This window comes from Rana temporaria, chromosome 2, assembly GCF_905171775.1.
Source record: "Rana temporaria chromosome 2, aRanTem1.1, whole genome shotgun sequence".
Classification (NCBI taxonomy): Eukaryota; Metazoa; Chordata; class Amphibia; order Anura; family Ranidae; genus Rana; species Rana temporaria.
The window spans coordinates 370,925,771-370,942,388 of NC_053490.1; the positions used below are offsets into that span (position 1 = coordinate 370,925,771).

The 16,618-nt window shown below is 44.0% G+C and overlaps 2 protein-coding genes across 2 annotated transcripts in view; one reads left to right on the forward strand and one right to left on the reverse strand.

Moving 5' to 3' along the window:
• Positions 1-3,234: 3,234 nt before the first annotated feature.
• On the reverse strand, positions 3,235-11,961 carry RPL10A (ribosomal protein L10a). Its single transcript, XM_040337770.1, has 6 exons — positions 11,862-11,961; positions 8,969-9,043; positions 7,019-7,099; positions 6,558-6,706; positions 4,654-4,826; positions 3,235-3,434 (listed from the first exon to the last, which is right to left on the reverse strand). Exons 1-6 carry the CDS (start codon positions 11,864-11,866, stop codon positions 3,264-3,266), a joined length of 654 nt encoding a protein of 217 aa, XP_040193704.1. The 5' UTR covers positions 11,867-11,961; the 3' UTR covers positions 3,235-3,263.
• A 51-nt stretch (positions 11,962-12,012) lies between these two features.
• DSCC1 (DNA replication and sister chromatid cohesion 1) overlaps positions 12,013-16,618 on the forward strand; it is a 41,117-nt gene continuing 36,511 nt past the window's right edge. Inside the window, exons 1-2 of the mRNA XM_040337769.1 lie at positions 12,013-12,141; positions 16,468-16,618. The exon at positions 16,468-16,618 is cut by the window's right edge and continues 78 nt beyond it. Of these exons, the coding sequence (XP_040193703.1) occupies positions 16,524-16,618 (95 nt within the window). The 5' untranslated portion in view covers positions 12,013-12,141; positions 16,468-16,523. The remainder of the gene's footprint in view (positions 12,142-16,467) is intronic.

Sequence of the window (16,618 nt, forward strand, 5' to 3'; positions counted from 1 at the left end):
GCGTAGTAACATTGTTCAGACTGGACACAGGGGGTCCACTGACGGAGGAGAGGTCCATTTATTCAGGAAATCCTCCTCAAAAGGATAACGGACCGCAAAACATCTTTGAACAGAAAAAAGCGTTTGCGGCCGATCCCATTCCTTGTACAAAAACTTTTCCAGATAAGGAACACAAGGAAACACTTTTGCAGTGCGGGCCGGCTTACGGAACCCAAAAGGGACCGACATCTGATGTCTCCGTTGAATCCTCAATTTTTTGAGTAACCCGCAACCGCAGTGATAAGAGCTCCCACCAGCGCCCTATCGCAGATGCAGTCATCCTCACTGTCCGTGTGGACTGGGCCTGCATACTCTGACACCTCAGAACCAGGGCCGGGAGCAGAAGCCGGACCCGATTCCGTGTCAGAGGCACCCCCAGAAGGCGCTTCTTCACTGGCAACAAACGCCTCTAGGAGGGCCATCATAGCATCCAGAGACTGCAGGTACAGGGGCACTAAGGGTTAATTCCGGCATGTCTGAGGGAGATGTGTCCGGTTTTGACGCCATGCTTGTCCACCCTTGGAATGCAAGGAAAGATCCACAGGCCACCCTCCTGGCCGCAGCAGGGGACCCCCCAGAGGACTCACCACCCCGACCAGGCCTGTACTGCCGCTGTCTGCCTCCTAGAGTGCTGCCCAGTGCCGTTCTGTCCCTCAGGAATTGTGCTGGAGTGGTTCGCGCCATTTTAGCCACTAGAGGCAAAACACTATCCAAAATGGCAGCCGCGAGTGATACACCAAAAACACAGCAGAAAACACCTGGGACCCCCCCCCCCCGGAGAGCAGACAGCTCCCAGCCTCAGGATTGAGCCCCCCCCCCCCCATCTCACGGCCAACCCAGAACGTAGGGAAGGAGAGGAAGGGAGAGAGGAAAGCAGGGCGGACCGTCAATCCACCTCCCCAGGATTGCCCAGCCGCACCACCATGCCAAAGCAAGGGGACTGCTACTTACCCGTCTGCGACGATCTGAGGCATCCCAGACAGAACCAATGTCCGCGCGGTTACGGCATGGTTGTCAGCCTGGCACACTGACAGAGCCCGGTCATGTGTGCCATGGAGCATATAACTCACCGGCCACCCCTGGAGCAACGGGGCATATTGAGGATGGCCCAGCACGTAGCTAAAAAGCCAGTACACGCTCGATGGTCGAAAGGGGGGGGGGGGGACTACAAGGATCCAGCCTGTCACCCAGTCGGCAGTTGATCGTGGATCTCAGGATCCAAAAAATGCAGAACAAAGAAAATTGCAAAACAATCCCCAGGCCACAAAGGAGCCATGTCATTCGCCTGTGCTAGGCAGACAAAAACTGAGGCTGCAGATGGAGGGGGGATGTACCCAGGGGAAAAGCACGCTGGGAGGTACTGTGTGTTCCGTTTTAACATGCTGTTTTCTGCCTAGTCAATCTCCTAGGAGGATAATACCCTAAGGTCAAGATGCTGCTGTGTCCGTCCATGAACGGAAGAGAAAATGCACAGATTACTGTGAAAATGACATTGGTAGTGAAGGGGGGTTAACCTGTAGGGGCGCTGAAGGGGTCAAGTGTGCCCTAATGAGTGATTCTTACTGTGGGGGCATGCGACGTTGCCGATAGTTGTTCCCTATGACAGGGAACAGACTATCAGTGACACTCAATAGGAAGAACGGGGAAAGGTTGGTTTACTGTTACCCGTTCTTCAGCTCTGTGACCCGATTGCGGGACACCGGCGGCAATCGCGGTCATGGAGCTCACGACCGTGCAGCACTGCCGACATATAGTCCTTAGGAGGTCAAGAAAATGCAGAGAACAGTACTAACACCTTCAGGGATTTGCCTGCACTTTCACAAAACCTGGGGAATGGTCATATATGTACTTTTTAAACATTTTGTCCCATCACACCCCTCAGTGTTGGTGCTGTACAGCTGACACTGCCACATTCCTGCATGTGTTTTGGGAGTGTCCGGGCATAAAATTCTGGGCAGCGGTTTCTTAATGTCTCTGCAGTCACCACAATTGCTGTACCATTTATTGATGTTTGCATTTTAGGTCTCATTCATCTACTGGCCAACTCTAGAACTTGATAGACCTTATTGTTTTATGCACGCAAGACTAAACTCCTTAAAGCGGGGGTTCACCCTATGAACGGAAATTTTTTTTTTTTTTTTTCTACTACCATAAAATCAGGCATTGTAGCGCGAGCTACAGTATGCCTGCCCCGATTTTTTTACCCCCGTACTCACCTTGTAATCGTTCATCGAAGATACCGGGCAATGGGCGTGCCTATGGAGACGGAGGATGATTGACGGCCGGCTCTGGCGCGTCACGCTTCTCCGGAAATAGCCGAAATAGGCTTGGCTCTTCACGGCGCCTGCGCATAGCTTGTGCGCAGGCGCCGTGAAGAGCCGAGACCTACTCCGGCTGTCTTCGGGGAGAGTGACGTGCCAGCCGTCAATCATCCTCCCTCTCCATAGGCACGCCCATTCCCCGCGGGAGCCGAAATCTACGATGTCCGATTACAAGGTGAGTCCGGGGTTAAAAAAATCGGGACAGGCATACTGTAGCTCGCGCTACAATGCCTGTCTCGATGGTAAAATCATGTGGGTGAGGGTGAACTACCGCTTTAAGTGAAAATCTACCCAGCCCCCTACCTTAGACTATTGGAAGAACATTGTCAAAATGGTTCCATTTAGGGCTGCACCCAACGATCATTTTCATAAATCGACTTAAAAAAAAACATTTATAATATTGCACACTTCAGATACTGTGATTCCAGTTCCTTCAAGCCTTGGTTACAAACCACCTTGCCCGTTTTTAGTGTGTTTAATTTCAAACCTGGGTATGCTCAATAGGCTTTGTTTTGTATTTCACTTTATATTCTTACAATAAAAAAAAAAAAAAAAATTCCCTAGATTTTAACCATAATGTACTAGTAGGCATGATACCATTATCTACAAGTAGGCTTGATTTTCCAGGCCGATATGACATTCCTCCCACAAATGCCTCACATTGCTGAAACAGCAGGCTATAAATGTGGTCTGACCTGCGCGGTTCAGACCATATTATCTGTTGACAGGCAGGGGGGACATGCATGACAGAAGAGAGCTCTAGGGTTGAGTGAGTGATGGAGATAATCTCTATCTACAAAGATTCAATAATTTTACATAAGATCTAAAGTCAAGTTGTGATATAGTGAAGTGTAAAGTATTTACAAAGCCAGGCTAAAGTTGAAAAACTTTTAATATCACAAATTAGTACAGACGTTGTGGTTTGCCCATTGAGCTTTTGATGTACAGGGCCCTCACATTCTGCCAGTTCTTTTTCAGTAGTGATACCAAGAAGTTAATGGAAAGGTGGATGTTGTAGACAAGCTCCTCCTCCGTCATCTTGACATGACCAACTGCCACGGCCAAACACAGGACCTAAGAAGATTACATGCATTTGGTGAGATAAGGAATTGCCTGACCGATGTCACAATTCACAAATTTTATGCTAGAGACACTGAAGCGTTAGCATTCACACAAATAAAATGAAATAGCTTGCCATCAGTTTTGACAAAATATAAGACTGCATTTGACTTGGCCACAGTTCTGATAAGGTTATGACTAGAACAAATGACCAGAACCTTGGGGGAAAAACAAAACAAACTGAAAACATAAATTTCCGTGGACATTTATGAAGTTCTGCCTACGCATGACAAAAAAAGATTGGTTAGCAATGCTTAAGATTTCTGCAGACCACAAAGTTGTCCAGCCAATGGATGTGTCCACCGGCACCTGCTGGTCATTGATGACACATCAGTCCTGTTAGCAGAGATGTACTGGATTGTTTCCCTGCAAAGCAGGAAATAAATCCAGCACATCCATTCATAAAAGCACCAATGTGTACACAGACACTGGTTAGGCATGCATTTAACACTTTGATTGCCCTAGATGTTTAACTCCTTGTCAGTCTCAGTACAGTGACCATGCACTTTTTTTTAGCACCGATCACTGCAATGGTGTCACTGTTAGCAAAAAGTGTCAGATTGACCACCGCAATATTGCAGTCTTGCTACAAGTCGCTGATCAATACATACATCTATATTTAAAGTTGGTAGACACCATAACTTTTGCACAAACCAATCAATATACACCTATTGGGATTTTTACCACGATATGTAGCAGAATACATATTTTCCTACATTTATAAAGATTTTTTTCTAAATTGGTGGGTGTTTTATAGCAGAAATAAATATTGTTTTTTTCAAAACTGAAAAGTTTGTTTACAGCACAAAATATAAAAAACCCAGTGCTGATCAAATACCAGAAGAAAGCCATTTTCATTTATGTACAGTTTAGCATTGCATGACGGCACAATGGTCAGTTAAATTAACAGTGCCATATAGCAAAAAAATGGCCTGGTCATGAAAGGGGGAAAATCTTCCAGCGGTCAAGTGACTCAAAGTACTCTAGTTATCCTTTAACTAGAGGACCAGACTGATTTACATTTGGATTTAAACGACACAATTTAGGCATCAGAATCCAGATTTACAAGTTGAATTTTCTGTAGCACAAATTTAGCAAAAACTGAACTCTGCAATGATTTAATTTGGCTCAAATAGCTTCATATTTAGAAAACTGGCATTTTTCATTTCCTCACCTTTTTCATCTGAAACTTAATAGTGGACTTGACTTCATCAGTTTTGGCCACCATGTTCTCATTGTGAGTCAACAAAGAAGGAAACTTTCCTGCTTTATTCAAACCAGGTCCCAAAATACGAGGAATCTGCTTGATAAGGGATTCGGAGGCCAAAAAGGCATCAAACTTCTTAGCTGGAGAGGAAATACAGAAAGCGATATTGAAATACAGGCAAAACAAAGTAGAGTTAACTCAATATAACCCTATTGAAGTCAATTCTCTCAAACGTTAAGGGGTGGGGAAAAAACAAACGTTGGCAGAATTGATATGGTGCCTACACATACCTAGAGATGGAAATGCCTGGAAAAATATTAGGAACAGGTTTTCCAACAAATTTTTACAAAAAATGGAAGGTTATTTACAATGATAAATATATCTATGACATGGAAGTTAAACTATAGAACATGAAAGATGACTTTAAAGTTTAATTATTGCAAGTTCTGAGCAAGAAAAAGCAAATTCTGGAATACAGTTCAAGCAGTTTTCAGAGAAATATGCATTTCTGCCACCAGGGGGAAACTATGTTGTCGGATTATCCATTCATGTGGACCAAAAATACTATAGTACAAACACATTCTCAAAAACAATGCTCACCATAACACATTAGCAAAAGTTGCTTAAAGGGTGGCGCTAAAGAGCTGAAAAAACTGTTTCGTGTTTGTTGGCCAACAATTTGCCATTTGTATGCAAGACAAATTCCTGGCCAAAGCCTGTTGGACAAAAGTCCAACGCTTTTGTCTGCAGAAAACCCAATAGTATGAGGCTTTACAGTGTCTTAACTCTGGATGGAGGAGCAACAGAGGCACCTTTGGACAGCAGCATTGTTAATCTGGGCAGAGGGTAGTGGCAGATGCACTAGCAGATTTAGATGGACTTGACTAACAAAAGTAGAGCGTCAGCTAACACTTTAGTTACAGCAACAGTCCTTCTGAGATAAAAGTTTGGCATACATTATTAAAGCAGACAATTGTAAGCGTCACTTGTCATTCATTGTTAAAATGGTTTGTCCAAGCCCCCGTTCAGAGCGGTGTGACTTGGGCATGCGATTTGACAGGTGCAAATCACATGACAAGTGCTGGCAATGAAACTGTTCATAATGCAGCAATTCTGAAAAAAGATCACTGCATTAATTTTTACTGAATTCTTTGAGACTTGCATCTGTTAAATGTGTGAACCAGGGCTCAACCCTCTGCCACTTTTGGTCTCTTAAAAAGGAAGTTAAACAAAAAATTAGCCATCAAAAAAACCCTTGTAAGCTGCAATACATTTGTTTTTGGGTTTAGTTAAGGTGGATGTAAACCCAATTCATGAAATTGGAGCTGGGCACATATTTGCAGTATTTTGTTATCTCTTCAAAGAGAGAAGTCCCTAAGCCCACTCCTGAACAGTTCATGTTATCAGCCCAATAACGGCTGACAAATTGACACAACAGATAAAAGCAGCCTGAAATTTCTGTCAGGAGAGGTTGCTAAAATAGATTAGCAGGGAGCTGGCCCTGTTAAAAAAACACCTCAATCTCTGCTCATGTGGATAGGGGGTGTGTGAATTTCCAATCAGCAATTTTAGCCATCTTGGCTGTATGCCCAGACACCACACTGTTAAACAGGAAGAGAAAATTTCCTAACGTGATCTGAACTTTCTAAACAGAATAAAAAAGGTGATATGTAAAACTTATGGCAAGGAGATTTGGTTCATCTGTACCATCTGGGGCTGTTCATTTCACTGGGTGAATGGAGGGTTTACATCCACTTTAATCTTTAAAACCAGGGGTGGACCTTTGCCCATAGCAAATGTTTCTTTCCTTAACATAACTCCTTTTCTTTGGGCACAAACTGGTTAAATACATATAAAACAAATATACATACCCAACTTCTTCACAAGCTTCTTATTCTTGTTAAGTTTCTTAAGAGCTTCAATATCCATGTGGGGTAAATCCACAGCCTTAGCTTCATCACAGTGCTGCTGATCTCCCAAAATGCATACTGAGAATTTGGGCCTTGGTGTAGACTTTAGCCTGTGATAGCGGAACAAAATAAATAAATTTAGCAAAACTAGAAACAGAAGAGTGAGGAAATGTGGGAGAACCAGGCACAAACCTTATCTAACGCCGAAGCATTAGGCGGTGGGTTTTTAAAAAAATATAAAAACCACACCTTCCCTATTATTTTAAGACCCAGGGTGGAGGTCCGTCCAGCTCACCACAAAAATCACGGGGAACTGAACTACCCAGGTCCTTTGCCACATTGACTTCCCTCACTCAAGGCAAATAAAACTAGGAGGGAGAAGTAAGGCAAAAGTTGGGTGAGAATAAGAGGAGTATTCCAACCTGACGGTGCCAGAGAAACGCTTGTCCTTTTGGGGGTCATAATTTTTAAGGCTGATCTGAAGTTCCACGGTTTGCAGAAACCTATACAAGGGAGAGATTTGAACTTTATTAATGTCACAAGACTAACACTTCGACAGACTTTTGCAGTGATTACTTTGTTATCAAAAAAATAGGTTTATAGTTTACCCAGATAGAGATAGAGATATATAGAGATATATAATAATAATAATAATAATAATCTCTATTGGCAAAATAGTTAAAGTCTACATCTAGTTGATTGCCTGCAATAATTCATTTTTGTATACAGACAGCAGCTGAAGAACAAAATGGTTTGTAAATTTAAGGAAAGGATTAGGCCAGATTCACACCTATGCGAATTGGTCACGGTAAACCACATCCAATTCAAATAACATTATAAAATACATTGTTTTCAATGAGGCTGGTTCACATATGTGCGATGCATTTGCACTGCGCATTATCAAAAAAACATGTGCTTTTCTAGGCATTGCGGTGCGAATTCAGGCCCATTATCTTCTATGGGCACGCATCCAATTCGCAGATGTGTTAATTTCTCTTCAGGATTTGTCTCATTCACCTCAATACACTTCCGTTCTCCCCCTGGTCTCCAAATTCGCATCTAAAACAGAGCTGATCTGCTGAACCATTCTCTTATCTCTCAGCAGAGATAAGAGCTGAAATTCGCACTGCACAAGTGTGAATCCGGCCTAAAGGTCTACTTGCAGCCTATAAAAAAAAAAAAGTCAGAAGCTTCAAATACTGTAGCCGATAACTTAAAGGGGTTGTAAAGGAATTATTTTTTCCCTAAATAGCTTCCTTTACCTTAGTACAGTCCTCCTTCACTTACCTCATACTTCGATTTTGCTTTTAAATGTCCTCATTTCTTCTGAGAAATGATCACTTTTTGTTCTTCTGTCTAACTCCACACAGTAATGCAAGGCTTTCTTCCTGGTGTTGAGAAAGCCTCTTGGGGGGGGGGGGGCAAGCAGGCAAGTCAGGACACTCTACTTTGCAGATAGAGAAAGGAGCTGTGCATTAGTGGGCGTCCTGACACTCCTGCTCACCTTCCAAGAGGCTTTCTCCACACCAGGAAGAAAGCCTTGCATTACAGTGTGTAGTTAAACAGGAAGTGAGGATTTCTCAGAAGAAATCAAGACATTTAAAAGAAAAACCGAAGGACTGCACTAAGGAAAAGGAAGCTATTTAGGGAAAAACACAACATTTCCTTTACAACACCTTTAATATGACATGTACCTGTCCAGGGATCCCAAGACGTCATGTGGCAGTCTTAAAGTGGTTGTAAACCCACTTTGACAACTTGCACCTACACGGTTAAGGAGATATATGCAGAAAACACTGCACCGATGTCTACGGCGCGCATGTGCAGGCGCACTGAGCACCCCGACATTCTGAATGGGATAATGCCATTGCATGTGTGGGATCATGCAGTCCCGCGCAGGAGTGACAACATCGCCACTCCGGTCAATCACAGCACCACCGGGAAGAAGCTCTGAAGGGACAGAGTGAAACGAGCACTTCAGGGCCTTCGATTTCAGGCCACAATATGAGCTAATTTGCTATGCACAACCAGAAAGTTGCTGGGGCTGCTCTGTCCTAGATCTTATTCCCCAGTGCATTCTGGGATACAGGAGAACACCCCCCCCCCCCAACACTTTATAAATGCTTTATTAACACAAATGCTCTAGGTATTGCTAAAGGTGTGGTTAGAGAGAATTACATTGATATCAATGAACGCATTTGACAAGCGTCAATGCCTCATGAAAGCAGTTTGGTGCTCAATATTTAACACGTTCCTGTTTCAACAGCACTGTGTGGTGCCAATTTAGTGTTCATGGCAGGCATATGGCAGTTATGAGGCTTTAAAATGCTGAATAAATGTCTCAAACACAGGGTATTTATACCATTACTTACTTTCTCTTCTTCCTTCTTGACCCCAGGAGAACCTCCCTCACAGCTTCATGGAGGGTATCGCGAGAAACTTTGCTGCTGCAGGGTAGAAAAAAACAATTACAAATGTTAGTTTCAATGGAAAACCCATACTAGCCAAAGTATCTGATATTTTCAAGCCTAATGTAATTTGGTGCCCTACCAGTCAAAGGACCCGAGGTTCTGGGACATTTAGACTTTAAATTGGAGTTCCAGCCTTTTTTATGTTTAAAAAAAAAGTCCTAGGAAAGCTAGGCAAACATCTTCAAAGGGTCACCAACAGCCCATCTGTTAAGCTCCCCAAGCAATCATAGCTTTCAAACTACACTACAAAGCTGTACCAGGTGCCAGCACTCCAATAATAGGTCATGCCTGTACTTTAACTTGCTGTCTCCACAGGTTGCTCTGCTGCTGGCTGGCCCTCCTAACCTGATGGATATGCAGGTTACATGGCAGTAAAAGCAATACTCATCCAGCCAGGGAATGACCTGTGCAAATGGGTGAGTACATCCCTGCCATTCCCTGCTCTGCAGTGTTCATCACTGCTGGCAAGATCAAACTAGGGAATCCGCTGATCAGTGGCAGATTATCGGTCGCAAATTTATACATTTTTTCAAAGTATCGGTATCAGGTACAAACGCACTCATTACTTTGAGGTGTTTTACCGGTGTGATGCATGCATCACCCTGGTACGGCTCTTTAGGCCCCTTTCACTCTGTGTCTGTGGTAACGCAGCGGCACCTTTATCGTCAATTTCACACCGCTATTCGGCCGTTAGCCCCCGCCAGCAGCCGAGAAAATTTTAAAAACCACTGCCAAGCGCCTCTGCAGAGGCATTTTGCCAGCAGTATAGCTGCTTGTCCATTGATTTCAATGGGCAGGAGCAGTGGAGCGGTATACAAACCGCTCCAAAGATGCTGCTAGCAGGACCGCTCCAGAGATCCATGTCCTATCAGGGAGAGGAGACCGATGGTGTGTCCCTTGTACATAGACACGGATCGGTCACCTCCCCAGTTATAAACACTCCCTAGGGAACACATTTAACCCCTTGATTGCCCCTTCCCTGCCAGTCACATTTATACAGTAATCAGTGCATATTTATATCACTGTATAAATGTGAATGGTCCCAAAAAAGTGTCAAAAATGTCCAAACTGTCCGCCGCAATATCGTAATCCTGACAAAAAGTCATAAATCTATCCCCCTTTTTTGCAGGCGCTATAACTTTGGCACAAACCAATCACTATACGATTGATTTTTTTACCAAAAATATGTAGAATACATATCGGCCTAAACAGATTTTTTTTTAAAATGGGATATTGAAAATAGCAAAAAGTAAATAAGTGTTTTTTCCCCCAAAAGTGTTTTAAAGCAGGAGTTCACCCGAAAAAAAAAATTTAACCTTCGATTAATGCTCATTTTGTCAAGGGGAATCAGGTCTTTTTTTAAAATCTATGCAGTACTTACCGTTTTAGAGAGCGATCTCCGCCGCTTCCGGCTATGGTCTTCGGGACTGGGCGTTTCTATTTGACAGCCTTCCGACGGTCGCATACATCGCGTCGAGTAGCCGAACGTCGGTGCGGCTCTATACAGCGCCTGCGCACCAACGTTCGGCTACTTTCGGAAAATCGTGACGCGATGTATGCGACCGTAGGAAGCCTGTCAATCAAATAGGAACGCCCAGTCCCGCAGCCCATACCCGGAAGCAGCGGAGAAGATCGCTCTCTAAAACGGTAAGTACTGCTTAGATTTTAAAAAAACTAGCCGATTCCCCTTGACAAAATGAGCCCCAATCTGTTAAAAATTTACTTTTTGGGTGAACCTCCACTTTAGGTGTTTTTTGTTTATAGCGCAAAAAAATAAAAACCGCAGAGATGATCAAATGCCACCAAAAGAAAGCTCAATTTGTGGGGAAAAAAGCCTGTCAATTTTGTTTGGGAGCCACAACACACAACCACGCAATTGTCATTCAAAGCGTGACAGTGCTGAAAGCTGAAAATTGGCCTGGGCAGGAAGGGGGTGAAAATGCCCAGTATTGAAGTGGTTAAGTAACTATATTGCTACACTTAGAGGCGCCTCTCTTATCCTCTGTAGCTCTTGCTGGATTTTGCTTTTAATCCCCTTGGGGAGGCTTCTATTTGTGGATGGACATTTTAAGGTTACACAACCTATCACATTGCTATAATCTTTTTATATGGACTATAAACTGAAGGACTTAGGAAATGAATCATTTAAGTTTCCATTATTTTTTATGAGGAAATTCACTTCGATATACAAGTGCTTTGGATCACAAGCATGCTCGCAGGAAAAGCATAGATATTTTTTATGTATGGACTCCTAGAGCTCCGATTTAAATTCATGCTTTAAGGAAAAGGCTACAAGTCACCATTACCAAACCCCTTCAGAAGATACTAGTTGCCTGGCTGTTACACTGAGCCAGGACAATCATGTCAGGGAGAATACTACAGGAGAAATTCCTGATCTGCACACTTCCAGCTTAGCAATGTATACTGGGGAGACAATGTATCCCAATGTCTGAGGCCAGTACAGGAAGTGAACGCGGACTGGTTTGCAGACCTTCAGAAGTGAAGGAATATCAATCAGGCCGAACACCGACTACTAGGCAGAACCTCAGCGTTACAACCCCACAGAACGCTGCACAATCACAGAACCATTTACACTACAGCCCGCGTCCGCCCCACCATCCCTCTACAGCCCCAAGGCCTCAGGTCTTTTCTCCTCTCAGGGGGACTCTACCGAGGAAAGAGCGACCAGCCCGAGGAGAACACACATAGCCCGACCACCACACACAGTACAGGGGTACATTTATCATCCGTCGCACACCGATGCCGGTAGATTGCTCTCAGACACTCAGCCTACCTCATGGTGCACTGTCAGGCCGCAGCGACTAGAAAGGGTGGAGATCTGCGTGCGCACGCTTAAGAAGCACGTAATCTCGCGGGATTTGGGGTGCGCCATATTGGTGGTGGCAAAGTTGCTCCGTCAGCTCGGCTCACGTGAGACTCTCTGGGTCACATGACCAAGCTAGGATTGAAAGTTTAGCGCGCTGACAAGTTTCCACCTCCCAGAATGCAGCGCGCGCTCACTATTGCTTACTGGACCGACTGCACCGAGTACAGGCTTCTGTCCCCTCCCCCAGGTGTGTATGTACGGCACCTTCGTATCATGTATAGGAGAACACATTGCATTGTGCTCTCATTATAGTCCTAGTCTATACAATAATAGGATGTAGTTTATATTCGTAGGCTATGCTACACTGATCAGCCATAACTTTCTGATCACTGACAGCCTGACAGGTAAAGTCCATAACATTAGCTGTCGCCTCTGGCAGCCAATGGGATATATTAGCCAACAAGTAAAAGTTGATGCGTTGAAAGCAGAAAAAACAGACCTTGCAGTTTGTTTTGTAGGGGGCTGCATGACTGCAGCCTACGGATGAGCTCCGGCGTGTTCGCACACTCCACGCGCAGAGCCCGCCAGGAAGTCAGCACTGCGCTAATCACAGGCAGGGAGACATTTCCCGATCTCTGCAGCCAAGCATCAGGAATATGTCTCCCTGCCTGTGATTAGCGCAGTGCGGTGCAGACTTCCTGGCGGCCTCTGTACGTGCACTGTGCAAACACGCCGGAGCTCATCACTACTGCAGACTGGTCAGGGTGCCTATGCTGACACTAAGGATGAGCTCAGTTGTGATCGCAGCTCCACGTGCCCGATCCCGCCAGGAAGCTGACACTGCACAGTGCTGATCACAGGCAGTGAGACATTTTGAGATTTCCCGATCATGAGATAAAAAACTTTCAGGAATATACCTTTATCCCATTGTTTTGCAAATCGGTGTACACTATTATTATTATTATACAGGATTTATATAGCGCCAACAGTTTGCGCAGCGCTTTACAACATCAGGGAAGACAGTACAGTTACAATACAAATCAATACAGGAGGGATCAGAGGGCCCTGCTCGTTAGAGCTTACAATCTACACTACAAACTGTATGATTGAATCAGTTCTGATATCACTGTTTTGCTAACCTGACAGATTCTTATTCTAATAGGAAACCTTAATTTTGTTTGCAAATATTAAAGATTCTAACTACCAGTAAGAGTAAGTCCTTAGATTTAAAGAGCACCTGTCATTTCAGATCCATCATTGCAGCGCCTCTTAACGGGCATCCACTCACCTGCTGTCGCAATGTCCCTCACCTTGTGTCACTGCCACATCACCAGCCATCCCAATAACGTGAATAGGACTGTCGTTGAGTCAACAGCGGGTCAGAGGAGGAGCCGCTGTGGGACAGTTGACAGTTCTCCTTAAAAATTATGATTTAAATTGCGTTGATTTAACTACTTCCCACCCGGCCACTGTATATATATGGCCTGGTGGGCACTCTCTCCTGAGTGGACGTTCGCACAGCGGCGCAATCCCGATGCACTCGTGTCACCCAGACACGGCGCATCTCAGATCAGCAGGATGGCTCTGTGATTGGCCCTTCTGATCACATGACGGCTGTGTCTAATCACAGCCGTCATGTGATGTAAACACAGAGCCGGTTGCTAGGCAATCGGCTCTCCTCTCCTCGCACAGAAGTTGTCGGTGAGGAGAGGGATCGCTGCAGTCCAGCTGGTGATCAGTGAGTATGAGCTGTCTTTTACTGCTTTTCACTCGCTGATCACCAGCCTAGTGTCACACACAATGTAAAATACACACAGTAAACACACATGTTCCCCACATATGTAACAGTGAAATCATATGTCCCAATGATCATTTGCACACATGTCCCTGATCTCCTGCGCACATCTGTACATGATCATTTGCGTACATGTCCATGATCACACAAACCATTTATTTTACACTTAACAGGATTTTTTTTTACCAAAAACATGTAGCAGAATACATTTTGACTTAAATTTATGACAAAATTCGATTTTATTGGATTTCTTAAAATAGAAAGAAGAAAATATTGTTTTTTTTTCCAAATTCCTGCTCTTTTTTTTCGCTTGTATCGCAAAAAAAAAAAAATGGAGTCATGAATAAATACCACCAAAAGAAATATCTATTTGTGCAAAAAAAATGATAAAAATTTAATTTGGGTACAGTGTAGCATGACCACGCAATTGTCATTGAAAGTGCGAGAGCTCTGAAAGCTGAAAATTGGTCTGGGAAGGATGGGGGGCGAAAGCGCCCAGTATTGATGTGGTTAAAGCGGAGTTCCACCCAAATATTGAACTTGTGCTTTTCAGAACCCTCCCTCCCTCCGGTGTCACATTTGGCACCTTGGAGGGGGGAGCGGATACATCTTTTTTTTTTTTTTTTTTTTTTTTTTGAATCAAAAGGTTTTTATTGCTCATAAAACATACTGTTACAGGAATACAATAAACAGAATGACATCTTGCATCAATACATTTTAGTCTATTACAACAGAATTGCTGGTTATACATCATAGACTTTACTACACAACAGTGCTCACATGTCCTATGCCACTAAACCCCACCAAGTAGCCTAGTTTGAACCAATTCCAAAGGGCTTAGGCCAGGTATCGCAAGCCAGGGATCCCAAAGTTTAAGGAATTTCCCTGCGTTACCTCTATGCTGGTAGATAAATTTCTCCATTAGCAGTGTCTTACCCATATGCTGGACCCAGGTCTTTAGCAAAGGCGCCTCCCTTGATTTCCAATGTATGAGAATGAGCTTTCTTGGATACATCTTTAATACAAGTATTTTCTCCCACTTCCGGGCATATATAGCCGCATTATCTGCAGATATCTACGCCACTTTCCCACCCCCCTCTGTCTTCTGGGAGACACACGGGTCTCAGAAGACAGCAGGGACCATTCGGATCGTGCAGCGCAGTAGGGAACCAGGAAGTGAAGCTGCAAGGCTTCACTTCCTGATTCCCTTACAGAATATGGCGGCTATAGCACCCTGGACAGGTAAGTGTTGTTTTTTTTTTTTTTTTTAAGTCAGCAGCTGCAGTATTTGTAGCTGCTCACTTTAAAAAAAAATAATCCAGCCTTTTTATTAGTGATTTAAATCAAATCCACACTGGCTACCATGTACTGCTGCCCCATTTTTAGTAAATCAATCCCCAGATCTCAGTCCATTGAGCATCTGTGGGATGTGTTGGAAAAATACATGATGGCCACACCTCACAGCTTACAGGGTTTAAAGGATGTGCTATTGCCTGCATGATGCCAGATATCACCGCATACCTTCAGAGGTCTAGTGGTGTCCATGCCACAACAGGTATGGGAACCTAATCAATATTAATTGTGTGGTCATAAAGTTATGGCTAATCATTGTGTATTGTAGAGAAATGGTACATATAATATACCAATAGCCTTTATTATATAATAGAAGGAAATGAACAGACGAGAAGTCCAATTCAAATCAATATTTGGGGTGACCACCCTTTGCCTTCAAAATGGCCTCAATTCGTCTAGGTAAACTTGCACACAGTTTTTGAAGGAACTCGGCAGGTAGGTTGTTCCAAACATCCTGGAGAACTAACCACAGATCTATGGATTTAGGCTGCCTCAAATCCCTCATAGCGCTCAGTGTAGCAGATCGCCTGGGTGACTCCGCTAAGATGCAGCTTATTTCAGTCTGCAACCAAGTGTTATAGCTGAGAATATAGCTGAGAATTGCAGCCAAGAACTAGATGACACTAGCTTGGGTGCAAACTGGAGATGACCCTTTATTGTAAATTCACACAGAATGTGTACCACACAATATCCGATAAGTTTGATCACATTATCCTAAACGTTAATTTTTTAAATGGTAGTATCATCAGTATACTGTATCTAACAGTACATCTAATGAACATCTAACAAAAACACATAAACATCCCACAATAGTTTGGTAACCTGGTGAAGTGGACACAATACAAGCAGACAGACAAACAATAGGCGACTCCATTAACAATGGTGATTCACACTTGGTGAGAAACCCAATAGAGAATTATACAATGAGAGAAAGACTCCTTTAATAAACATATTTACACAAAGCAGTGGTAGAAACCAACAACAGGTTGTTTTGAGCTGATTATAATCTTCTGCTTAGAGTCGGAATCTAGGAGGGGCTGCTGATTCCATACCCCAACAAAACACAGTGGCCCCAAATCTGTATCCAGCTCCTAGGTTCCCAGATTCTGTGTGTTTGGGGAGACATGCACCTGAATCCAAAGGAAAACCACTCCAAAGGTCCCCCAGGCACCCCACCAAAGAATGGGGCCCCCTCAAAAGCCAGTGCCCATAGGCAAGAGGCTACCATGCAGTCCCCTGCAAAAGCCCTTGTCCCGGTTGGGTCTGTCATACTCCTAATGTTCCATATTGGTGTGGGTCTCCGATAAGGGTGTCACTCCGCCACCAATTGCAGCAGCTTTGCATCCTGCATAGTACATATCCCCTTTTTTTTTTATTTATTTATATTGTCACCCTAGTAGACCAGCATCTGTTATATCTTTGCAGCCATCATTCTCCTCGGCCTTCTGGTTTGGGTGTGATCGAGAAGGACAGTTTCTGCAATGAGTCGGTCTCCGGATGAAGTGGAGTCTACCCTGCAGACAGCGAAGCTGAATGTGGAGGATTTGAGGAGCACCGCCCAGTGCCTGGTGTTCAG

Coding starts and splice junctions, on each gene's coding strand:
- RPL10A (XM_040337770.1), bottom strand. Junction 6,707..7,018: donor CGTTTCTCTGGCACCGTCAG/GTTGGAATACTC, acceptor CCGCTATCACAG/GCTAAAGTCTACACCAAGGC. Junction 3,435..4,653: donor TTAAGTTTCAGATGAAAAAG/GTGAGGAAATGA, acceptor TAATCTTCTTAG/GTCCTGTGTTTGGCCGTGGC.